The 26,590-nt window shown below is 46.6% G+C and overlaps 1 protein-coding gene across 6 annotated transcripts in view; it reads right to left on the bottom strand.

Annotated features, from left to right (window-relative positions):
• Positions 1 to 26,590, bottom strand: part of mib2 (MIB E3 ubiquitin protein ligase 2) — a 297,823-nt gene that overhangs the window by 70,795 nt on the left and 200,438 nt on the right. For all 6 annotated transcript variants that reach the window (XM_070860597.1, XM_070860599.1, XM_070860595.1 and 3 more), the window contains 2 exons: positions 15,156 to 15,262; positions 11,257 to 11,451 (listed from right to left, as the gene is read on the bottom strand). In XM_070860597.1, the coding sequence (XP_070716698.1) occupies positions 11,257 to 11,451; positions 15,156 to 15,262 (302 nt within the window). The remainder of the gene's footprint in view (positions 1 to 11,256; positions 11,452 to 15,155; positions 15,263 to 26,590) is intronic.

The following is a 26,590-nucleotide window of genomic DNA, read 5'->3' as shown; positions in this document are numbered from 1 at the left end:
CCTGGCACTCACTGCCCGCCAGTGTGTCAGGGAAATCGCAGGCAGTGCTGCCAGGGTTCAGGGCGACTGATGCAATTCCACTATCCTACACAAGCAGCTGCTTCCACTGCCAGGGGAACTTTAGTTCTGACACAGACCAACGTTCCCTGTGAGCGGCGCTATGTTCTGCGCGGTCTGTTTCCTTTAACGCACGGTCCCTTTAAATGTCTGTGGCTGTGCGGTGTTTACGCCGGTGACCAGCCGGAGGGGGACCTTCCCCATCACTGCGCGGCCGCGCAGCTTCGAGCGAACATTGGCGCAGAGCTGGCAGAACCGGAGCCAAACCGGATTGCTCCCTCCCCGCCCCAGATTGCGGAATTTGCACGCTCGGAAACCTGGGGAATATCAGGGCTCTGGTGCGTCCCTGAACCGAACAAGGTGCTCTCCTTGTTTTACAAACTGCACTTCCAGTAGGAGGTGCTCAGCTGGAACAATTTCATTGGCTGCCCTCGACTCCTTGCTACTGTCCGGCTGTTTGTTGAGTACAGATTTGGGGCAGAAATGGAAATGAAAATCAGGAGAGCTGCACAGCGGGATATCGGTTTTACACCAAAGGTAACATCCCCCAAAGGCCTTTGACATTGCTGCTTTATAGTTTTATTTCTGTTGGCCATGGACAATGATCACAAGCACTACGTGAACAGCACGTGCTTTAAATCAGTATCCTGGAGTTCTGTTCCTCGGACAGGTCAGAGAGAGAATTTCGCAGAACTTTACCGCTATGGAAGTTTTACTTGTAAAGAATTGAGCAAGCTGGACACGAGCGTTTATTGGGCCAAATACCATTTTGTCATCCATTCCTCTATCCTTCCCATGATTAACCAAATCCACTCTATCTGCATGCGAGTTCATCCACACAGACACTCAGTCCTCACTCAGCCCAATCTCACCGTGTACCCCAATGACATGATGCACACTTACGTTTATTCTCTATTGATTTATAACCACATGTTCGCTAACTGTTATAACTATTTGCAAAAAATCAAGTCTGTTAACTTTTGAAAAGGGGCCTTGAACTCGGAATACAGGTTGGAAGCTCCCTTATCCGGAACCCTCGGAACCTGGCCTGTTCTGGATAAGGGATTTTTCCAGACGAGGGGTGGTCACGTGAAATTGGATGGTACAGGTACTGATCAAGGGGATATTGGGGCTGGCCGGCTTGGTGCTGGGAGTTCGGCAGAGAGATCGTGGGGAGGGGGGGGAAGGGGGGGGGGGAAGGGGGAGGGGAGGTGGATCGCGGGGTCAGGCCAGCGATTGCGGGAGTTGGCAGTGAGGACCGACTTCAATTTGTTCATGTCGGAGTTCTGCGCATGAGCCACCCGGTGGCCGGGAATAGTTCCAGATGAGGGGTGGTTCTGGATAAGGGAGTTCTGGATAAGGGAGGTCCAACCTGTAGTGTGTGGTGTTTCACAAAACTTTTATTTGGCATACTGAAGAACAGAAAACAAGGGGTAGGACTAAAATGGATGCTTCTTGGATCGGCAAGATATGACAAGTAACATTCTCAGGGATTTGCGCAGGACCTCCAGTTCTCCATAAATGTAAATGGTTTAGAGATATGCACGGCAGTAATATGATCAACATTTGCAGGCAATACTAAAGTAGCAGCATGGCAAACTGTGAGGAGAAATGTGAGCGTTTGCAGAGGAGGTCAGCTTTGGGGAGTAGAGAGATATGTAGCAAATACAGTTCAACACAGACAAATGTGAAGTGGTGGTTTGGTAAAAACAGAGAAAGTAAATATAGCCTAAACGGTATATTTCTCAATGGAGGAGATGATCAGAAGAATGTAAATGCGCAGATACAGGATTACAGATCAAAAGTGCTATAATGAGGGCAAATGGGATTCTGTGTAGTTTGTATGTTGAGCATTGAGAAGGGAGATAATGCTGAACCTGCTCAGGGCACTGATGAAGCTACAATTGGGAGTACTGTGCACAGTTTCAGATACCCTTTTTATGGAAAGGATGTTAAGATCCACAAACAATTCACCAGGACGATACCAGAAAGCAAAGGACATCGTTATGAAGAAATTCTAGGACAGTATTCACTGCAAAGAGGGTATGGGTGAATCCAAACAGAAATGTTTAAAATGGCAAATAGGAAAATATTCTGTCCGCTGGTCTGTGTTTCAATAACAAGGAGGTGTAAATCTAGGATTACTATTCGTAGCAAGAAAGGGAGTCACAATTTTATCCCCACAACAAAGGGGTCTCAGTATATGGAATGCGTCATCACAACTGGCCACCGATGCTGAGAAAATGGCAAAAAAACAAATTTAAAAAGCTCTATCTGAATGCATGTAACAGTCGTAACAGAATAGATGAGTTGATGGCACAAATAGATACAAATGAGTATAACCTAATAGCCATTACAGAGATTTGGTTGCAAGGCGACCAAAGCTGGGACCTAAATATTCAGGGGTATTTGACAATTTGACAACTAGGTTGATTCCGGAGATGAGGGGGTTGATTTAAGAAGATAGGTTGAGCCTATACACATTGGAGTTCAGAAGAATGAGAGGTGATCTTATCAAAACATATCGGATAATGAGGGGGCTCGACAAGGTGGATGCAGAGAGGATGTTTCCACTCATAGGGGAAACTCAAACTAGGGGACATAGTCTCAGAATAAGGGGCTGCCCATTTAAAACAGATGAGGAGAAATTTCTTCTCTGAGGGTTGTAAATCTGTGGAATTCTCTGCCCCAGAGAGCTGTGGAGGCTGGGACATTGAATATATTTAAGGAGGTGATAGACAGATTTTTGAGCGATAAGGGAGTCAAGGGTTATGGGGAGTGGGCAGGGAAGTGGAGCTGAGTCCATGATCAGATCAGCCATGATCTTATTGAATGGCGGAGCAGGCTCGAGGGGCCAAATGGCCGACTCCTGCTCCTATTTCTTATGTTCTTATGAATCAATCACAATAATTAAGAGGGAGCTGGGTACACACAAAGAAAACTATTAAAGGGCACAGGAAAAGGGGATGGCATTAGAGTAGATCGCTCTGGTGAAGCTGGCAGTGGGACAGAATCAATGAGCCAAATGTTCTCCTTCTGCACTGAAATGGCGATGATTTGTTAACATAAGGGAGCATTTGAAATAAATAAAATATATTGTAACATTAAAGTGGCAACGTCATAGTGAAAATTGGTTTTGCTGTGCTTGCAAAATACTGACACATAATTTTTGCAAAAATGTGATTGCGGTAAAGATGATTCATAGCTGCCTAACAAACAAGCCAGTATCACTTTAATCTGTCTAAAGCTGCAAAACAATGATCCAGTGCCAGCACGATGCTTTGAACAGCACGGTTTGTCATGTATTCAACTGTCATTGTAACCCATGTATAAACTGACCTAAGTTGTACGCCGTGAGAACACTGACCACAAGGGGTGAACTTGTGGGAGACACTCCTAACCTGGACTTTCAGGTATAAAAGGGGAAGCTCCAACCACCTTCATCACTTCAGTGCTGGATTAAAGATTACTGGTCACAGAGTGACCTTCTCTCAAGTATGGGCCTCGTGTGCATTTATACTGTATAGTAAGGACTCCCCCTCAAGAGTGGCCTGCTCCTGTAATGACTAGGTTCACACAAAATTGTGTTTACGTACATATTGGGAGCTCACACTTTATTCCCTAGTCCTCTCCTAACCACACTGACTCACATTGGAGTACAGTTCCATCAGTGCTGCCAGTGCTAGTATTGTGGCAAAGTACTCATTCTTTAGGTGATTCTGGACAATGAATATAAGGATGCTATGGGGAGTGCTTGTGTGTGTGTGTGTGTGTGTGTGTGTGTGTGTGTGTGTGTGGGGGGGGGGGGGGGAGGGGGGGATTGTAGCTGAGCTTGTTCAACTACTTACACGTTAACGCCCAGGAGGGCTTCTAGATAACCAACGAAGGTATAAACCCTTGCCATGATAAATTATATCAGCCATATAATTGTATAAGTTGCAACTGAATTAGTTTTTAATTTGTTTAAAGTTTGGCCGTTAAATAACATTACCATTTGTAGTTGAATCCGCAACCAATAACTGCTTTGCATTAATCACAAATTATTGACACCAGAGTTTCATACAATGCTGGTACCAACCACATCTCCCTTCTCCCTCCGCGACACCCTGGTTCACTCTACCATCTCCCACTTCCCTTCCCACGGCACCTTCCCATGCAAGCGCCAGGAAATGCAACACCTGCCCTTTCACCTCCTTCCTTCCCACATTGCAGGGCCCCAAACACTCCTTCCAGGTGAAACAGAGATTTACTTGTACTTCTATTTAGTATACTGTATTCGCTGCTCACGGTGCGGTCTCCTCCACATTGGAGAGCCCAAATACAGAGTTACGATCGCTTTGCTGAACACCTCTGTTAAGTCCGCAAGCGTGACCCTGAACTCCCAGTTGCTTGCCATTTTAATTCTCTGTCCCATTCCCACTCTGGCTTCTGTGTCTTCGGCCTCCTACACTGTTCCAAAGCTAAATGGAAGCTCGAGGAACAGCACCTCATCTTTCGATCAGGCATTTTACAACCTTCCGGACTCAACATTGATTTCAACAACTTCCGATCACAACCACTGCTTTCATTTTTTCGGACAGCAGGTGCTGGTAATATATCTCCTGTTGCCATTTTACAGCTCCTCTAGCCCCATCTTTTGTTCCTTTACTTGTCCCATTACCACATCCTTTTGCCTTGCAGCATCATCCCTTTTATCATTTAATGGGTTGTGCTCTCCACCCTGTCACAGACCATCCCTTTTGTTCTTTCCTCCCCTCCAAAACCCACTGCCCTCTTCCCCCAGCTCTGCACTTGCTCATAAACTGTTAAATCTCTCACTTCTTCCAATTCTGATGAAAGGTCGCCAACCAAGAACATTAACATTATTTCTCTCTCCAAAGATGCTTACTGACCTGCTGAGTATTTCCAGCATTTTCTGTTTTTGTTTCATGCCAAGTCTTGTGACTACAGCTGGTATTTGAACCCTTCACAATAGTGATCATTTTGACAAATACATTGATAATCTTGAATTAGCTCAGCTCAAAGTTCTTCTTTCCAAAAAAAACAGGCCGAACTTCCTCAACCTTTCCCCATAATTTATATTCTTGATCTCCCTGAATCATCTTTGTTGCTTGGCTTTGTATCATGCACTGACTTGAACCAAAAAATTGAGGAGCCAGTTTGAGAATTCTTGTACATATGAAAAGGTCATTAGTAAAACAAAAATAACAGCTAAATAAGTGCCATTAAACATCCAGGAAAATTAAATCGGTAGTTAGGGAGAACAGTCCGATTCAGTTCCTAACCATTGCTGCATGCGGATCACAGCTCAGCCTGAACTATCTGCTCCAGGCAAGGCGTTTGAGAATATGGTTATGCATTGAGCTTGCAGCCTGGCTTGCTAAACTTCTTTGCCTAACCCAGTCTCTCTGCCTAGTCTGACTTGTATCTCCCCACTTGCGAATACACAGCTGCTTCTGTATGAAGAAGTCGGAAGTCAAGGCTAAGAACGGAACTACACGGACTTAAATTTAACGTCTTCAGGTTATAGGAAGTGATCCAGCCCATACTGAGTATTCACTGTAATTCTTTTGTTCTCCTTTGTCATGTATTCAACTGTCATTGTAATCCATGTATAATCTGACCTAAGTTGTACACCGTGTGAACACTGACCACTAGGTGGTGAACTTGTGGGAGACACTCCTAACCTGGACTTTCAGGTATAAAAGGGGAAGCTCTGCCCACCTTCATCACTTCAGTGCTGGCTAATCAAAGTTACTGGTCACAGAGTGACCTTCTCTCGAGTATGGGCCTCGTGTGTATTTGTACTGTATAGTAAGGACATATTATTGGTGACGAGAAACTGGGATTTAAACCACGTGAGCATGGCCATGAGCAGCACAGACGAGAGGTACTGTGTTGGTGATGATTGGGACAATTTTATTGAGACTACAGCAAAGTTTTGTCACTAAGGAATGGTTGGGACAGGATTCAGCCGACAAACGCAGGGCTCATCTCCTGACGGTTTGTGGATCCAGGACGTACTCCCTGATGAAGGACCTTCTAGCGCCAGAGAAGCCGGCGGACAAGACTTTTGAAGAGCTCAGTAAGTTGATTGGGGAACACTTTAAACCGGCGAGCAGCATGCACATGGTGAGACACCGGCTTTACACGCACCGGCGGCGAGAAGGGCAAAGCGTTCCAGACTTCGTGGCAGATCTCCGGCGACTGGCGAGTCTATGTAAGTTCCCAGATGCATACAGAGCGGAGATGCTGCAAGACTTTTTTTATTGAGGGCATCAGGCACGCTGGAGTTTTCAGGAAACTGAGTGAGACCAAAGACTTGACCCTGGAAACGGCAGCTTTGATGGCCCAGACATTTATCTCAGGGGAGGAAGAGACCAGAATGATGTTTGACAAAAATCTTGGTTTAAATGCAGCAAATGGACAGGGAGTCAACATTGTTAACGCGACACACAGTTCTCCAGGCAGACAGGGGCAATCGGACATGCCCGAGCATGTAGTCGAACCCAAAGGGGGAATTCAACAGAGACAATGGCTAGCTGAACGGCGATTCATGCCATCGCAATGGACAATGCGGCCAGTAATGGGACCATCAACACCTGTTAATGGTGCGCTTCAGGACAGTTACAGAGACAGTCAGAGACGATCGACTGGTAATGGACCTTTTGTTTCCAACAACGGGGCCTCCAGCTCATGCTGGAGGTGTGGAGGCAAACACTCAGCCAGAGCTTGCAGGTATCGGCAATATACCTGCAGAAATTGCAACGTCAGCAGTCACTTGGCGCGTATGTGCAAGAAGCCTACAGCCTGGTTGATGTACGAGGAGGACGGGCCCGATGTAAGCCCTACGAGGCCAAATGAATTCTGGGGGAAATCGCTGCAAGCTGAAGTTCAGCGAGTTCTTGTCGAGCACATGTACAGTTCATATACCAGGACGCCACCGATAATGATGAAAGTGCTCCTCAATGGCATCCCAGTATCAATGGAGCTGGACACGGGGGCCAGCCAGTCCCTGATGAGTATCAAACAGTTTGAAAGGTTGTGGGTGTCCAAGGCCAGGAGGCCAAAATTATTGCCAATTGACGCACAGCTATGGACATATACAAAGCAGATCATTCCGGTGCTAGGCAGCACCACGGTAGTTGTGACCCACAAAGATTCGGAGAACAGGTTGCCACTCTGGATTGTCCCGGGGGACGGTCCCGCACTACTGGGGAGGAGTTGGCTGGCTGGCTATGAACTGGAAATGGGGCGATGTCAATGCAATTTGTTCTGTGGAGCGAATATCATGCTCACAGGTCCTGGACAAATTTGACTCATTATTTCAACCCGACATTGGCACTTTCATGGGGACCAAGGTAGTGATTCACATAAACCCAATGCCAGGCCGGTACACCACAAGGCCAGAGTGGTGCCGTACGTGATGCGGGAAAAGATAGAATGCGAACTGGATCGCCTGCTGAGGGAAGGCATCATCTCGCCAGTCGAATTCAGTGACTGGGCGAGCCCGATTGTGCCGGTGCTCAAGGCGGATGGATCGGTCAGGATATGTGGTGATTACAAGGCCACCATCAATCGGGTGTCACTCCAAGACCAACACCCGCGACCGAGAGCGGAGGACCTCTTTGCGACGCTATCCGGTGGCAAACCTTTTTCAAAATTGGACCTGACCTCAGCTTACATGACCCAGGAGCTGGCAAGTGAGTCGAAGAAGCTGACCACTATCACGACACACAAGGGGTTGTTTGAGTACAACAGATGTCTGTTCGGGATTCACTCGGCCGCCGCGATCTTTCAACAAAATATGGAATGCCTCCTCAAGTCGATTCCAAGGACAGTGGTTTTTCAAGACGACATCCTCATCACGGGTTGTGATACTGAGGAACACCTCCACAACCTGGAGGAGGTGCTACGCAGACTGGACCGGGTAGGTCTGCGACTGAAAAGGGCGAAGTGCGTCTTCCTAGCTCCAGAGGTAGAATTCCTGGGAATGAGGGTAGCAGCAGACGGGATCAGCCCTACTGCGTCCAAGACGGAAGCGATCCAGAGAGCACCCAGACCCCGTAACACGACAGAGCTGCGTTTGTTCCTGGGGCTCCTGAACTATTTTGGTAACTTTCTTCCCAAATTGAGCACTCTGTTAGAGCCGCTACACGTGCTCCTACGCAAAGGTCGCAAATGGGTCTGGGGGGGACAGCCAGGAAAGGGCTTTTAATAGAGCACGCAATTTGTTATGCTCCAACAATCTGTTAACGTTATATGACCCATGTAAGAAACTTGTTTTAACGTGTGATGCGTCGACCTATGGAGTCGGGTGTGTGTTGCAGCATGTGAATGCCAAGGGTCAGTTACAGCCGGTAGCTTATGCCTCCAGAAGTCTGTCTCAGGCAGAAAGGGGCTACGGAATGGTAGAAAAGGAAGCGTTGCATGTGTATATGCAGTAATAAAAATGCAACAGTACCTGTTTGGCAGGAAATTTGAGCCGGAGACAGATCACAAACCCCTAACGTCCCTTCTGGCCGACAACAAGGCCATAAATGCGAATGCATCGGCCCACATACAGAGGTGGGCACTCACGTTAGCCGCCTATGACTACACAATTCGGCACAGACCGGGCACTGAAAACTGCGCCGATGCACTCAGCAGGCTCCCACTAGCCACCACTGAGGGGGCTACCGAGCATGGTGCTGAGATGGTCATGGCTGTTGAAGCTTTCGAAAGCGAAGGCTCACCAGTGACAGCCCGTCAGATTAAAGTCTGGACAAACAGAGACCGCTACTGTCTTTAGTCAAGAAATGTGTCCTGAATGGAAACTGGGCAGCCATATACGGGGCATGCCCTGAGGAATTCAAACCATTTCACGGGTGCAAGGATGAACTCTCGATTCAGGCCGATTGCCTACTATGGGGAAACCGAGTTGTCATGCCCCAGATGGGCAGAGAGATGTTCATCAGAGAACTCCGCAATGAGCACCCGGGCATCGTCATGATGAAGGCAATTGCCAGGTCACACGTTTGGTGGCCAGGGATAGACGCAGATCTGGAACTTTGTGTTCGCAGGTGCAACACGTGTGCTCAGCTGGGCAATGCGTCCAGGGAAGCCCCCCTAAGCCCCTGGCCATGGCCCACCAAGCCTTGGTCACACATCCACGTGGACTATGTAGGTCCTTTCATGGAAAAAATGTTTTTGATTGTAGTAGACGCCTACTCCAAATGGATCGAGTGTGACATTTTAAATTCAAGCACATCCTCTGCCACGGTAGAAAGTCTACAGGCAATGTTCGCCGCCCATGGTCTACCGGACGTCTTGGTCAGCGACAATGGCCCGTGCTTTACAAGCACTGAATTCCAGGACTTCGTGGCAGGAAATGGAATTAACCATGTCAGAACGGCACTGTTTAAGCCGGCCTCAAATGGCCAGGCGGAACGAGCAGTGCAGATAATCAAACAGGGGATGCTCAGAATCCAAGGGGGTTCCCTACAAAGCCGCTTATCATCACTCCTGTTGGCCTATAGATCCCGACCACACTCGTTCACAGGGGTCCCACCCACAGAGCTGCTAATGAAAAGGAAGCTCAAAACCAGGTTATCCCTTATATACCCCACCATGAAAGAAATTGTTGAGAGCAGGCGCCAGTCACAATGTGACTACCATGACGGGAATGCAAGGGCGCGATGTATTGATGTCAATGACCCTGTCTTTGTCCTCAACTAAGCTGCAGGGCCCAAATGGCTCGCAGGCACTGTGATTGCCAAGGAGGGGAATAGGATTCTGGTAGTTAAACTTACTAATGGACAAATATGCCGCAAACACGTGGATCAAACAAAAAGGAGGTTCAGCAACCCCCTAGAAGAAGCAGAGGAAGAACACGATATAGAGTTCATTCCACCACAGGTGACTGAACACTGGAACCAAGTGGAGGAGAGCCCAGTCACTGTGGGCAGCCCGGACAGGCCTGAGGCACCGCAAACAGCAGACACTCAGGCCAGAGCCCAACCTCAGGCACTCTACAAGGGAGCGTAAACCACCAGAGAGACTCAACCTGTGATCCCAATGAGACTTTGGGGGGGGGGGGAGGTGATGTCATGTATTCTACTGTCATTGTAACCCATGTATAATCTGACCTAAGTTGTGCACCGTGAGAACACTGACCACTAGGTGGTGAACTTGTGGGAGACACTCCTAACCTGGATCTTCAGGTATAAAAGGGGAAGCTCCACCCACCTTCATCACTTCAGTGCTGGCTAATAAAGGTTACTGGTCACAGAGTGACCTTCTCTCAAGTATGGGCCTCGTGTACATTTATACTGTATGGTAAGGACATATCACTGTTGGTGTTCAATTATTAATCAGGACAGTCTTCAGGACATTCTGTCTTGATTAAAGCCGATAAAGCTGCCATTTTTTAAATAGAAATCTAGGCACCATACTGGCTTGGTTTTATACAACTTCTTCCCTTTCAAAAAAGGAATAAGCGTTCTTCACCTTTTTAAGCCAATAATAATAGTTCCCTGGACCGCAGCTCATTCTGCAACTATGAAGATAGTACTACCTGCTTTCAGGGTGTTGCCAATGCAGCTCGAACTAACCACCAGGGGGTGTATGTGAACAGTACAAGCTCACATACTCACATCGTCCTCTAACTCTTCTATGGAAAAGGGCCCAATGTTTCGGTGAGGCTGGCAACGTGCTGTGTGGGCTTATCAGGGACGGGATCCTGAACATAAAGGGCTGGACTACCCAGTGCACTGGTGCAGTTAACTGAAGCACAAAAGACAGACAACCAGCACTGTATTCAACGTACCGAAGAGGTACACACAATCGACACAATGACGGACAGGTAAAGACCACCTGGACCATCGAGTCTGTCCCACACAATCGCAATACCTTGTGTATCACAACATATACTCTCCATCCCGCCCCACCCCAACCATGTGATCTCCTGGGAGACACAAAAAAAACTGATAAAAAATCCAAACTTAAAGAGATAAGCTTTCATTTCGAAAATGTATACATATTATTTTTTTAAAATATGCGGATCGTAAAAAGCTAAGCAATTTGGTAATAAAGGTAAGTATAAACCATATATGACTTGGGATCAGTGTTTTTATAGAACATACAGGGTCCATCAGCACTCAGTGTATATTCTCTGATTATATCTGGTGGTGTAACCTTATCGAAGCAATACAAACAGACCTAGTTTGGGCAGATGGTCTTTGTAGTAATAGCCTCCTGCAGCATCCGTCATGTACTTCAAGTCCACCTTCCCTTTGTGACCCATTCGGTAAACGTTGGTCGTCCCGTTTGACCAGGTGACGCTGGAAACACTTCGTCCTGACTCCGTGTCCCAGCCACGAATATCGACTACCTTCCCAATCTTGCCTTCCCCACCTGCAAAGCAAAAAGGACAGATGATATATTTTTGTAAACAGAAAGTTCCTTCGCCTGTTTCACAGTGACTGTCTCTTTGCAAACAGGAGCAGTCGATGGGAGCTTGCAGCTGCTCTGCAGCAAAATCTAAACGGTGAAATTAAGAGATTAAAAAGACCAAAATTGGGGGCTCAGAATTCTAACTGCCGAGCTGTGTCAGGATCGGTTTGTGTGAACACCACGTGCACTTTGAATTTCACTACTGACGTACATCTGCATGCAAGTTTGTAATCAGTAAGGGTTCCCATGCAGATGACATTCAAAGATCATCCAACAGATTGTCCAGAATACACAAGTTACTTCAGTCTTCATTTCCGTTCATGAAAAACAGGCCAGTCTAGTTTGCAGCTGACAGCACAGGTCAGTGGCTGCAACATAGTGGCTGAGTGTGAACAGAAATGACACAAACTGAATGTGTTACTCCAGGTTAATCCACAGATTGCGGCAATCATTTCCCCCCGACAATGTCCAGAGTTTAGGTCGTGAGCCAGGAAAACAGATCAACTTAATGTCCTGAATGGTTCCAAATCACCTCTGCAGCAGTCAGCCCAAGAACTCAATGGGTTTTGGAGAAGTACAATACCTAAATATCTTACTCCACTGGGGAACAATTCCTATCTTTTCTTATTACTCGAAGAACATAAGGAGTAGGCCACCTGGCCCCTCGAGCCTGCTCCGCCATTCAATAAGATCGTGGCTGATCCGATCATGGACTCAGCTCCACTTCCCTGCCCGCTCCCCATAACCCCTTATCGTTTAAGAAACTGTATATTTCTGTCTTAAATTTATTCAATATCCCAGCTTCCACAGCTCTCTGAGGCAGCAAATTCCACAGAGTTACAACCCTCAGAGAAGAAATTTCTACTCATCTGAGTTTTAAATGGGCGGCCCCTTATTCTAAGGTTATGTCCCCTAGTTCTAGTCTCTCCCATCAGTGGAAACATCCTCTCTGCATCCACCTTGTCAAGCCCCCTCATAATCTTATACGTTTCAATAAGATCATCTCTCATTCTTTTGAATTCCAATGAGTAGAGGCCCAACCTACTTAACCTTTCCTGAGGTCAACCCCCTCATCCCTGGTATCAACCTAGTGAACCTTCTCTAAGTATATCCTTTCGTAAATATGGAAACCAAAACTGCACGCAGTATTCCAGGTGTGGCCTCACCAAAACCCTGTACAACTGTAGCAAGACTTCCCTGCTTTTATACTCCATCCCCTTTGTAATAAAGGCCAAGATTCCATTGGCCTTCCTGATCACTTGCTGTACCTGCATACTATCCTTTTGTGTTTCATGCACAAGTTCACCCAGGTCCCGCTGCACTGCAGCACTTTGCAATCTTTCTCCATTTAAATAATAACTTCCTCTTTGATTTTTCTGCCAAAGTGCATGACCTCTCACTTTCCAACATTATACTCCATCTGCCAAATGTTTGCCCACTCACTTAGCTTGTCTATGTCCTTTTCCAGATTTTTTGTGTCCTCCTCACACATTGCTTTTCCTCCCATCTTTGTATCGTCAGCAAACTTGGCTACATTACACTCGGTCCCTTCCTCCAAGTCGTTAATATAGATTGTAAATAGTTGGGGTCCCAGCACTGATCCCTGCGGCACCCCACTAGTTACTGGTTGCCAACCCGAGAAGAACAAAACATTTTTAGCTTTCACTCTGGGGATCTGGTAGTTGCTGATTCAGCATTGGCTGATGAGATTTAAAACCTCCAGCAATAGCAGGTGCTTATTGATACTCTCTCACACTTCATATGGATGGAGCCTTAGGCCCACAGAGCGACTGATAGTTGGACTGCACCAACATAACGTCTAACTGCAACTATTTTAAGTGTAACCTATAAATCAAGTGCCCCTTAAAACCGCCAAATAAACGAATTAAACTTTAGACATTAAACGGATCAAATTAAAATTTGGTTGCCGGGGGTGATGATGCACTCCAGTCATCCGGCCCCCACCTCTCGCGGAAGGCCACGAGTGTACCGGTGGACACTGCGTGCTCCATCTCCAGGGACACCCTGGCTCGAACGTAACCATGGAAGAAAGGCAGGCAGTCGGGCTGAACGACTCCTTCGACCGCCTGCTGCCCGGACCGGCTGATGGCCCCCTTGGCCGTGCCCAGGAGCAGTCCTGCGAGGAAGCCCTCCGACCTGCCCGCTCCCCTCCGCACCGGGTGCCCAAAGATCAGGAGCGTATCATGATAATGATAAATGAACTGCAAGATACCGATTGGTTCTCTGCGGGAAAACCCAAATGGAAGTTCAAAACCTTTCACACTCAGAAAGACATCGTGGTCCTGCAATTACACAACGGGATATTGACACACAAGCACCTAATGTCATTGCCTGAAATTCCTCTCTCTGCAACTTTAGCAGAGGTGCTAAATCATGGGTCAACGTCACCAATAAAATAGCGGAGAGGAGATTTCAGTCGGGTACGGTAAGTGTCGCATGGCGTTTTATAACAGCAGCCATTTCGGCACAGATATTTCGATAACTGACTGAAGAAATTCCTTTGAATGTTCAGGGTCAAGGCTTGGCCATTGCTCAAATGAATACAGCAAATGCTTATTTTGCAGCACATCTACTGCGCTGCCGGATGGAGCCAATTTAATGCAGTCGTGATGGTTCTCTTGAAATGTTCGACAAAAATAAACAGCGGCCGTTAACGAGCTCCAGTTGCACCGGCGATGCTGGGGCAGATCCTCTGCAGGATAAAGACAGGAGTGCCCACTTATAGCGCATAAACGTGGGGCAAAGTCCCCTTTCCAACAGCATCTCCCGGTTATAAAAGCTCAGACTGAAAGAAAGACTTGGATTTATATAGCGCCTTTCACAACCACCGGACGTCTCAAAGTGCTTTACAGCCAATGAAGTACTTTTTGGAGTGTTGTCACTGTTGTAATGTAGGAAAGGCGGCAGCCAATTTACGCACAGCAAGCTCCCACAAACAGCAATGTGATAATGACCAGATAATCTGTTTTTGTTATGTTGATTGAGGGATAAATATTGGCCCCAGGACACCGGGGATAACTCCCCTGCTCTTCTTCGAAATAGTGCCACGGGATCTTTTATGTCCACCTGAGAGAGCAGGCGGGGCCTTGGTTTAACGTATCATCCGAAAGACGGCACCTCCGACAGTGCAGCACTCCCTCAGTACTGCACTGGGAGTGTCAGCCTGGATTTATGTGCTCAAGTCTCTGGAGTGAGACTTGAACCCACAACCTTCTGACTCCGAGGCAAGTGTGCTGCCCACTGAGCAGATTTCACAAAACTATGGTTACCTCGAGAGATTTTGGGGTTCCTCAAACAGCATGGATTTAAATACCATGTTGGCAGTTTTATTATGTGACCAGCCGTATTACAAAGTCGCTTATGCACAAAGTTATATACAATCGTATTTGGAGTGAAGAAGCCAGGCGCCCATTATACAGTCTGAATGAGTATTCTGCAGACAACCATGACAACAGTCTTTGTATCATTAAAACTCAGTAAATGTTCTTTATCATTAACTTCATGACCTTTCTTTGAATGGAACATACTGAGAGAAGATTAATGTATGCAAATCAAGAAACAGTGTGAATCTGATCCGTGCAATTCTCCGTGGCTCTTTATCACAAGACAAAGGAAGCCAGCTTTTACGAAAACAATGCGCTTACCATCTTGATTGCCCCAGTCCCAATCTGGCCCTCGAACAACTTTACTTCCCTGGAAGATCCCCTTTAGTACAATTCTTGGCAAATTCTGCCGCGGACCAACAGGAACACTGCAAAGAGAGAGAGAGAGAGAGAATTAATATTGGGACCAAAGAGACTACAGTAAAAATGATGAAGCAATACAATTTACCAAAAACACATTAATATTCCATCAGCTTCCAAAGCTTCAGGCTTAATTAATAGTTGTAGCAACAACACGGTAGAAAATCATTTTCAGGTAATGAATTAATTATCATATGAATATTAAGAGCTGGAGATCTTTTACAATTTTGAAAGTCTCAATTAAATTATGAGCTGATCATGCATTCATTTTCTTTTCTAGTTGTCATGAAAGCCTTCTCATAAACCCGTGTCAATTACAGTTTATTGCACATGGATAGCTTTAAATGATCAATATAAAATATAGATTTGTCCAACATTTTTAACTGTCAACATAAAATTAAACAGACTCTGAAAAAGCAGGAACTTTCCACTGGACAAATCATTGTGTGACATTAACAAATCACAACACACAGAATATATTCAATTACAAATATACAGTCAAAGCAAAGTCACTTTTGTGTAGCAGCTTATCTGTAGAGGATTGCTTTTTGACACAATATAAAATGCTACCGAAATATATCATTTTTTTCAAGGAACGTTGAGACATTTAGGATTTTGTACTTAAGCAGAAATCAGATACAAAGGTCTCCACGTGTAAACGTTAACACATCTCTCTCTCACTATCTTTCCCCCCCCCTCTCCTCTCCCCCGGAATAATTACCGACTTTGGGAAGGCAGAGAGAACGGCTTCCCCGACACAAAGCATTTCTGGTCACAATGGACGTGTAGAGTCCCCGATCCACGCTAATGATCTCGACCTGTGACTGAGGGGTGTGGAATGGTCAGGATCAGGGTCAGGGTCAAGGCCGGCTCTGCTGCTCTCTCCTTATACCATTGCTGCGCAGAGCTGGTGATGCGGGGGGAGTGCGAGAACAACTGCTGTTACCGTGTTTCCCAGCTGAATTCACTCGGATTCCAAATCCTGTCCAGATCAGGGTCAATATTACTGAAAGCCTTTGAACAGATGTAACAGGCCTCAACAGTGCTCTTATTAAAATGACAGCAGTAATTACGCTCTGAATGCAAGTCGGTTCAGTGTTTTGTGGGAGAGCAGAGGGATTTAGGCGACAGTTTTACAGGACATTAAAGACAGCGCCTACGGTTGATAAGATTGTTTTTAAAAAAAGCTAATGGGATTCTAGGTTTTCTCTCAAAAGCTATAGATTATAAAAGCCACGAGATAATGATGAGCAACATAAAACCTTAAGCCCTCAGTTAGAGCACTGTGTGCAGGATGAATTCCACATTATAGGAAGCTGCACAGAGGGTAGATTCAACAGAAAGCTGCCCTGCTATGAGGAAATATAAATACAAAAAAGTTCTGAATCATTTTTTCATCAGTACGCAGATTATGAGGCAATGTAATTGAAGAGTTTAAAACAGAACCAAACGGTTTCCTGTATTTGAGGAGTCAGGTAGGAACGGCTATATATTACACAGGATTACACGGGATCACACTGGATATACAGCCCAGAAACAGGCCATTCGGCACAACCAGTCCATGCCGACGTTTATGCTCCACTCGAGCCTCCTCCCGTCTTTCCTCATCTAAATCTATCAGCATAACCCTCTATTCCCTTCTCCCCCATTGGCTTGTCCAGCCTCCCCTTAAATACATCGATACTATTCGCCTCAACCCCTCCCTGTGGCAGCGAGTTCCACATTCTCACCACTCTCTGGGTAAAGAAGTTTCTCCTGAATTCTCCATTGGATTTCTTGGTGACGATCTTATATTGATGGCCCCTAGTTATGTATGCAACACTATGTAACCAGCATTCTACCACCACCAGTGGGCGTATCTATTGGAGTACCAGGGGATCCCAGCATCCCTTGGGAGCACTGTATATAAGCAGGCCTCCCATGCTGTACCAACACTCTGGAGTTAGAATAAAGAGACTAAGGTCACACTTACTCCCATCTACAATACTCAATCACATTAGTTTATCCTGGACATAACAGAAACATTCTCTCTGTATCCACTCGATCAAAACCTTTCATAATTTTAAAGACCTCTATTAGGTCACCCCTCAACCTTCTCTTTTCTAGAGCAGAGACCCAGCCTGTGCATCCATTCCTGATATGTATACCCTCGCATTTCTGGTATCATCCTTATAAATCTTCTCTGCACCCTCTCCAGTGCCTCTATATCCTTTTTATAATATGGCGCCCAGAACTGTACGCAGTGCTCTAGAAACATAGAAAATAGGTGCAGGAGTAGGCCATTCGGCCCTTCGAGCCTGCACCACCATTCAATGAGATCATGGCTGATCATTCACCTCAGTACCCCTTTCCTGCTTGCTCTCCATACCCCTTGATCCCTTTAGCCGTAAGGGCCATATCTAACTCCCTCTTGAATATATCCAATGAACTGGCATCAACAACTCTCTGTGGTAGGGAATTCCACAGGTTAACAACTCTCTGAGTGAAGAAGTTTCTCCTCATCTCAGTCCTAAATGGCTTACCCCTTATCCTGAGACTGCGTCTCCTGGTTCTGGACTTCCCCAACATCGGGAACATTCTTCCTGCATCTAACCTGTCCAGTCCCATCAGAATTTTATATGTTTCTATGAGATCCTCTCATTCTTCTAAACTCCAGTGAATACAGATCCAGTCAACTGTCAGTCCAGCCATCCCGGGAATCAGTCTTTTGAACCTTCGCTGCACTCCCTCAATAGCAAGAATGTCCTTCCTCAGATTAGGAGACCAAAACTGAACACAATATTCCAGGTGAGGCCTCACTAAGGCCCTGTACAACTGCAGTAAGTCCTCCCTGCTCCTATACTCAATCCCCTCGCTATGAAGGCCAACATACCATTTGCCTTCTTCACCGCCTGCTGTACCTGCATGCCAACTTTCAATGACTGATGAACCATAAGGGCTAGACTTTCGCCTTCATTGTCCGTGGTTCCCTCGGCGGTACAGCTGTTTTTTAATGAAAAACTGCCCGGCGAAAGTTTCCTCTTTATTTTATTTTCAAAAGGAGTTCTGCCCAGATTTTGAAAAGACCGCTGGGGAGCAAACCGCCCGCGTACACCGGCGAAAAACACCTCCAGGATCTAAGTTTGGCCTCAACGGGGACCCGTACACACCGCCGAGAAAACCGCCCACGAAAAGTTGCCGGAACAGGGCAGTAGGGGAGTACCCTGCAAAGGAAAGTAAGATAAAAAGGTTTTTTGTAATTATTTTAAAAATTCTAAAACGGCGATTATGTTAAAAAATGTCTTGAGAATGTTTTATAACTTTATATTTTTTGTTTAAGTGAAAAAATATTGTTTTGAGTTTTCCCCCTTCCCTAGGCCCAACCACAGCCTCGGACTAAATTTTAAATACTTACCATCTATTCCGGTAAGAACTGCCTGTTTCACCTAGTTTCGCCTTTAACCAAGAAACCACCGAGAATCTTGGTGCAAGATCCACTTTCTCGCCGGGCAATATTTTTTTACCTTTATTATGGAAATTCTCAGCGGCGTTAGTTGCAGAAAGTTAACGGTGTTTCTGGGCAGCAATCGGGCAGTGAAGGGCTTCAGGGAAAGTCTAGCCCGTAGTGTGGGCTAACCAAGGTTCGATACAGGTTTCGCACGACGCAATACTGTATATACACAATTAAATGTAAGCGATTTAGAACAGAAGGCAGTGTAAGCTTCTTTACACAGGGAGCTGTCAGACAGAAGCCACGTCAATATTCAAGATTAGATTGGATTAGTAGATGAAGGAAAAAGGGTCGAAGGGATGTGGGAACAGGATGGGCTAAGGTAATTAGAACTATTTGCTCAAATGGAAGGTGAAGGGCAACACAGACTGGTTGGGCTAAATGGCCTGTATCCATGCTGTAACCAATGTTCCCTGTTATTTTTGGGGGCCACACAGCCCCTTTAGCGGGCTGCAGGGCACATTGACAATTCCACACGTGATTTTTTTCCATTTAAACACCGGCTCACCGACTGCGTGGGACCCCTGGAATACTACGCAGCTTAAGGGGAACATGGGTTGGAACTTCAACATAAACATCTGAAGAGAGAGCTAACAGCGAAGCAGAGAGTGACAGAGCTGGATTTTTGCTGCTGTTGTTTGGCATATTAATCTTGAGCTGATGGAGTAAGTAAAGATAGATCAGCATTTGGAATATTTCTCCCTTTGCTTTGCGCATCATATTTATTGGACAACATTCTCATCATCATAGGCAGTCCCTCGGAATCGAGGAAGACTTGCTTCCACTCCCAAAGTGAGTTCTCTGGTGGCTGAACAGTCCAATATGAGAGCCACAGACCCTGTCGTGGGTTGGACAGACATTCGTCGAGGGAAGGGGTGGGTGGGGCTGGTTTGCCGCAAGCTCCTTCCGCTGCCTGCGCCAGGCCTCTTCACGCTCTTTGCGTTGAGACTCGAAGAACTCGACACCCTCCCGGATGCACTTTCTCCACCTCGGGCAGGTCTTCACCACTGACACCTGGGAGGCCCTGGCCGATGTCGCACTTCACCAGGGAGGCTTTGAGGGTGTCCTTGTAATGCTTCTGCTGCCCACCTTTGGCTCGTTTACCATGAAGGAGCTCCGCATAAAGCATTTGCTTAGGGAGTCTCGTATCTGGCATGCGAATAATGTGGCCTGCCCAGCGAAGCTGATTGAGTGTGGTCACTGCTTCAATGCTAGGGATATTAGCCTGGTCGAGGACACTGATGTTGGTGCGCCTGTCCTCCCAGGGGATTTGCAGGATCTTGTGGAGACATCGTTGGTGATATATCTCCAGCAACTTGTGGTGCCTTCTATACATCGTCCATGCCTCAGATCCATACACGAGGATGGGTATAGTAATACCCGCCAGACGACCATTGTAGTTAGATTTCCGTGTGTGACTTGTCAGTGATATTGAATATAATCGAGCACGCATTGCTGGGCTGCAGTCCTGCTCCCCAATGTTGAACGGAACTTGCTAATTATTCCCTCCTGTAAACATTGACTCGATTGGGTTTTAGTTCCGTGGGTTTCTGGGCGCCCTCCAGTCCCAGGTACAATTACCAATGTGTGAGCCTTGGCATTGAATGTTTGTGGGCTACTTAATTCAGTTCTCACCCAATGTCAAGACACACATTTCCCGCAGGACAGCAAAAAGGAGTCTGAACCCAGACTGATTTTTTTTCTCTCCCTCAGCAAGGGACGGAGACCAATTGTCGAACCCTTCTGCCACCTGAGCGGAGAAAAGTGAACTCGGCACAATACCAAGGACCTCGCTGGTGTATACTTCCTGGATTATCTCCCTGGGCCACCTCAAATTCCTTTTAAATTCAGCCCGTTTTATTTACAAGATGAACTGACGCTACTGGCACTAATGCCTGAATAAAAGAAGGAGCGTTATTACGGCACATCAAACCACTTCTCCCTCCCTCTTTATGTGAATTGCTGGGGCTTCTTGTCTTCTGATGGAGCAAGGCAGGATTAATAAGCATAATGTGACCTTCTTGTCATTGTTACTTCATGGACCAACCTGAAGATGCACAATGTGACGGACAAGGCGGATGATTTCGTTTCCTGGATGAAGCAGCCCTCCAGCACAACAGCCGAGACCTGACAAAGCTCATGTTAGGTGAAGCAATGGGGGCACATTAAGGAAGTGAGACAGGGCACTGTGAGATTACCGTACCACGCACAGTGCCACAAGTCATGGTTTAATACAGGTTTCCGCAAGGACTAATTTCCTAGCTCGTCAAGCAGAAATGACTGTAATGAAAAAATGTTTTTTTTTAAAAAGTGAAAATGGAAAAACACAGAAGGAAAGAAGACAAGCAACATACAGGTATGGAAGAAAGGGAACACAGAGGAAGGAAAAGAGGAAGGACAACAGAAGGGAGATTAAAAAAACAAATCGGGATGAGATGCACAAAAGTACACATCTCAGAAGAATATTACCTTTAATTCACCAATAATATTATAACATTCCATTTCTTGTAGACCAGGAAAACCAGTAGAATAAAGGCAGTCTGCTTAATGTAAAGCTCTGCCTGCTTTAACACGGCTGGGTGTGTCAGTGGGGACAAGATCACTGATGTGCACAGAGCTATAAATGATGTCACTGCCTATTGCAGGCCAGAGAATTCTAAACATTCCTTCAGCAAAATGTACGTGTAGAAATAGCCTTCAGACGGGCCAGCAAGACAATTTGTTAATCAGTAACCATTCATCGGGTCTATTTTCTGGGATACCCAGAAACAGAAGCTGGAATATCGACAACAGATTCCGCTGTTACACGCCCATGTTTCAGGCACTGCGCGACCTCTCAAAATGGTCCCCAAAATGGTGGGCAGGAGGCGCGCACACACTTTCGACCACAAATGTGCCGCCAGCCATATTGGATAAGGACAAAGAGGTGTCCTTTACCCACAGTTAAACTGGCGTTAGATCATTTGCATATGCAAATAAGGGGCCCCAACACCTGCTTCAGGCCCCCACTTCGACTGGTTTGCCCCGGGGCAGACAGCACCATTGCAGACTCTACTCGGAGACAATGCCAACAAAACATCTGCAACATTTAATGACCTCCTCCTGGCTCCACATTAAAGGACCCTCTCGACTGCTGACGCTCCCAGCCCCGAGATCGCTGACTGCTCTCCATCCTCCTGCTCTGACCTCGACCCCTGAGCCCCTGATCCCGTGGGCCGTTGCCTGCGGCCGTTACCCATTCCCCACCCCGTCTTCTGTTCCCCATGTGCCACTACACCGCCTGAGCCTTCCGATTTCCCCCTCCCTACTGGAGTGTTGCGATATCCACCCCCTCGTCACTTACCCACTGTGGCCCGATCTTTCTCCAGGCACCTTCTTGGGCTCCTCCCATACAATTAGATACAGCACAGAAACAGGCCAGTCGGCCCAACTCGTCCGCTATTCCCTTCTCCTCCATTGGCTTGTCTAGCCTCCCCTTAAATGCCTCTATACTATTCGCCTCAACCCCTCCCTGTGGCAGCAAGTTCCACATTCTCACCACTCTCTAGGTAAACAAGTTTCTCCTGAATTCCCCATTGGATTTCTTGGTGACTATCTTATATTGATGGCCTCTAGTTATGCTCTTTCCCACAAGTTGCAAAGTGCTGCAGTACAGCGGGACCTGGGGGTACTTGTGCATGAAACACAAAAGGATAGTATGCAAGTACAGCAAGCGATCAGGAAGGCCAATGGAATCTTGGCCTTTGTTGCAAAGGGGATGGAGTATAAAAGCAGGGAAGTCTTGCTACAGTTATACAGGGTATTGGTGAGGCCACACCTGGAATACTGCGTGCAGTTTTGGTTTCCATATTTACGAAAGGATATACTTGCTTTGGAGGCAGTTCAGAGAAGGTTCACTCGGTTGATTCCAGAGATGAGGGGGTTGACTTATAAGGAAAGGTTGAGGAGGTTGGGCCCCTACACATTGGAATTCAGAAGAATGAGAGGTGATCTTATCGAAACGTATAGGATTATGAGGGGGCTTGACAAGGTGGATGCAGAGAGGATGTTTCCACTGGTGGGGGAGACTAGAACTAGGGGGCACGATCTTAGAATAAGGGGTCATCCATTTAAAACTGAGATGAGGAGGAATTTCTTCTCTCAGAGGATTGTAAATCTGTGGACTTCGCTGCCTCAGAGAGCTGTGGAAGCTGGGACATTAAACATATTTAAGACAGAAATAGACAGTTTCTTAAACGATAAGGGGATTAAGGGGTTATGGGGAGTGGGCGGGGAAGTGGAGCTGAGTCCATGATCGGATCAGCCACGATCGTATAAAATGGCGGAGCAGGCTCGAGGGGCCGAATGCCGACTCCTGCTCCTATTTCTTATGTTCTGAAGTCTGTCTTTCTTTTTCTTCCAAGTGGAAGCACTTTGTGTCTACTCTATCAAAACCCTTTCATAACTTTAAAGACCTTCTAAAGACTATAGTGTTGTCCTTATTCAAACGAGGTCGGAGGCCCAATATTCGGGTCTCCTCTGACCTTTCTGTTCACGCGCAGAGTATGCACCGTGTGGGGGGGAGCGCCCAAAGAACCTGAATATCTAGGCAGCTGTGATCATTGAATGCATCAGTTTACATTACAGATATGGGTTTCCATGTGATGGCTGACAGACGCTGGCTTGTGAGTCTTGGATGCCGTTGTATGCATGCATCACCTCCTCCTCCTTCCTCATGAGAAGCATCAGCCCCCAGAACTTGCTCACCACATATCTCTCTATGTCACACCTCTCTCTCCGTTATGTCATTTGGATTTGCCTTGACACTTCCTGTTCTTCCAAGTTGAACAAGTCGCTTCGACAATCGTTAATTGTGGTCTGTTTCCTAGCTCACTTGTCATCATCTTCCTGTCCTATCCTGGAAGGTTTCGACTTGTCGAGTGCGCGCGTGCGTGATGTATGTGTCTCTTTCGCTCGTGCTATCTCTACGCTATCGCTCTCTCTCTTCTTCACAGAGCTCCCCGAGGTCAACACTAAACAAGGCCCGAGAATCTGTACTGCCCTGGCGGACTAACTAAACCATTCTTATGCGGCAAGAAAAATAAGAAGGACTAAAACAGAATCCTCTGTGCATTTAACAAACTGCAAAAATACACCCATCTGTTTTACCATGAAGACTGCCTGGGTTACTCGGGTCCAGCGAATTAGCTTAGTCCAATATAATGATCCAAAACAATTCAGATTTGGGTTCACCAACATAAAAAACCGTGCAACGCCACCGTTACCCGGGACAGCCACGACACGGTGCTCACACAGGCCAGCTGGCTCAGTGTTGCATTGTGTCTGGTACAGGCTGCCAGAAGGACTGAGGATAAAGTCAGGACGCTGGAGCCTCTGATCACAAGGATAAATCCGAAAGGTTCAATTCATTTACACTTCAATGTAGCAACCTTCGCAAAGTAATGTATATATTCAAGCTTTGGGGAAAGCTGCATAGTGTGTGCAGACAGCTAACATTAGCTATTGATAGGGGGGAGGGGGAGGGGGAGGGGGGAGGGAGAGGGGGTGAGGATGGGGGATGGGGGAATCATGTGCACGCAGCTGTGGAACGCATTGAACCCACCAGACTGGCCAGCTGTCACTGTCTCTCTCTCTCTGAGCTCAGAGTCCGACAGCGATTAACGGTTTGCATTGTGGAGAAGCAATTACAGGGTATTTACAGTTGGAATATAACAATTTTCAATGGTGACTATTTAAGTTGCGCAAACCTGTAAATAAACTTCAAGCTAATATTGCACCAAAATACGTGTTGGTTTAAATTTTGACTGAGTTTTCTTTCTACAATCTGGATTATCAAAGGCTTAGTCGGGCCATTATGTGGAGGGTGTTGAATCAGTGAGTTATTCCAGCGAGGGTGTGTATGTAGCGAAACACTTTGTGGGGGCGGGGCGGGGCAGGCCGGGGAGGGAAGGAAGGAGCAGTAAGGCATTAAATGAACACTGTCTTATTTGCTGACATGCTTCGACTATGAGCAATACACAAGAGCTCATCCACCAATTATTCTAACTCCCCCAGTTGACTGCTTCTAATGACTGTCTCTATTACCTTATCTGGTAGATTATTACCCGCTTGGTTTTCTAATATCTGTCCTAAAGTTATTCTAATATCTGCTCGAAATGTCTGCTCCCATCAGCCTTACTTTCTTTGAAGTAATATTCTGGGCTTACCTCACCTGTAACATTTAACGTTTAATAGATTTTGATCCACTCCAGAGCCCAAGCTTCGCTAATCTTTCTTTTAGTTCATCCGCGATGTATTTGGGATCATCCGTGTCGCAGGCGGCCCGGCCCGGAAATCGACACGGTCCCGGCCTACAAGACCATCAGCAGGCCGGGGCCATTGGAGGGAGCAGCGTGTGGCGGTATACCACTGCAGGGAGCAGCGCGTGCTGCTGCAGGAGGGCGACGGCTGCGAAGCCAGGTCACAGATTGCAGTGCGGGCAGGCACAGCAGGAGGGGCGAAGGGACGGCAAGAGTCTGTTGAGGGAAGTGACCGGGGCCCAGGAGAGGCGGGAGTCTGGGGCCCAGAAGAGGCGAGGGCCCAGCCCACACTGCGATATGTGCACAGCCTGTGCAGCAGAGCTGGTCTCCAGTTGTCCTGGTTAACCCTTGCCACTGGACCAAGACCTCGCTCTGTCAAGCCCCGTGTGCTGGCTGGTGTGCAACGGTCACCCCACGTTAAAAAAATCCACGCACAGGCATCTTCCACCCTTCAACATGTAGTTCGGGATCCGGAATATTAGGTCCTTCATTGAATCACCTGTGAACTCGTCCCTTTTTGGCGTGGAAGCAAGTCATCCTCGCCTCGAGGCACTGCCTAGGACGATGAAGTTGCTGTGCTCTGCAGCCGCCCCAATACCTGCAGCTCTGTTTTTGTAATTAGGGACCAGAACTGAATGGAGTAGTCTTGTGATCTAACCAACAGATTGCTTTGTCTTTATATCAGTGTTCTGATTGCTTCATTCATTGACTTGCTGCATTTCCAGACATGGAGGGTGACAAGTTTTTGATTAAACACAAGTTCCTTGTGTAAGTCACCTTGTGCTAATTCTAGTCCATTCATTGCATCCAACATCTTTCCAGCCAATTTGTCACACCGTACATGTTTTAGTGTTTCCTGCAAATTTAATAAGCTTATAACCAGTTTCTACATTTAAATAGATAAGAACCAGCACTGGTCCCTGGAGTGTGTCACCCCTCCCCCAGTATGATTACAATTCTCACATGTACTTTAAGTTCCCTCATCAGACTCCTATCCATGCTTTCCAGTTTAATCAGTGATCTCTCATTTGGAATCTCATCCAAGTCTTGTGGAAATTCTAAATAAACTACTGCGAGGAGGTTCCAGTGTCTGTTATTGGTCAAAAACAGCAAGGTAGTTTTGTCTTGCAGAAATCTTCCCTTTTAAATCGATACTGGCAATTTCCTATTAGGCTATTGCTATTTAGAATACTCCTCCAGATGACACTGTGGAATTGTTTCTGTAATTTTACCCGCTATTCTGGTTAAGCTTTGCGTGTTAGTGCCTGCAGTTGTTCAGGTTGAATTTGTTGTGAATAGCATTCAAAGTGTTGCAAGGACAATATTGATGACAGTACATCAATGGGATCTAAATTTAGCTTTCCAATAAAGGGGCTGTGTTTCTGAGCTAAGTGCAATTAGCAGTCCTTCATTTCAAGCCCCTGCAAACAAGGCGTTTCCTTTAGCAGTTTCGCTAGCAGCTTTAAACATTACTATTGTGCACAGATTCGAGTACTGCGCACTAATGATGTTGGGTGGTACCAATTACAGACACACCGAGAAACAAC

This window comes from Pristiophorus japonicus, chromosome 18 (genome assembly GCF_044704955.1).
Source record: "Pristiophorus japonicus isolate sPriJap1 chromosome 18, sPriJap1.hap1, whole genome shotgun sequence".
Classification (NCBI taxonomy): domain Eukaryota; kingdom Metazoa; phylum Chordata; class Chondrichthyes; family Pristiophoridae; genus Pristiophorus; species Pristiophorus japonicus.
This window is presented reverse-complemented; position numbering and strand designations above follow the sequence as displayed.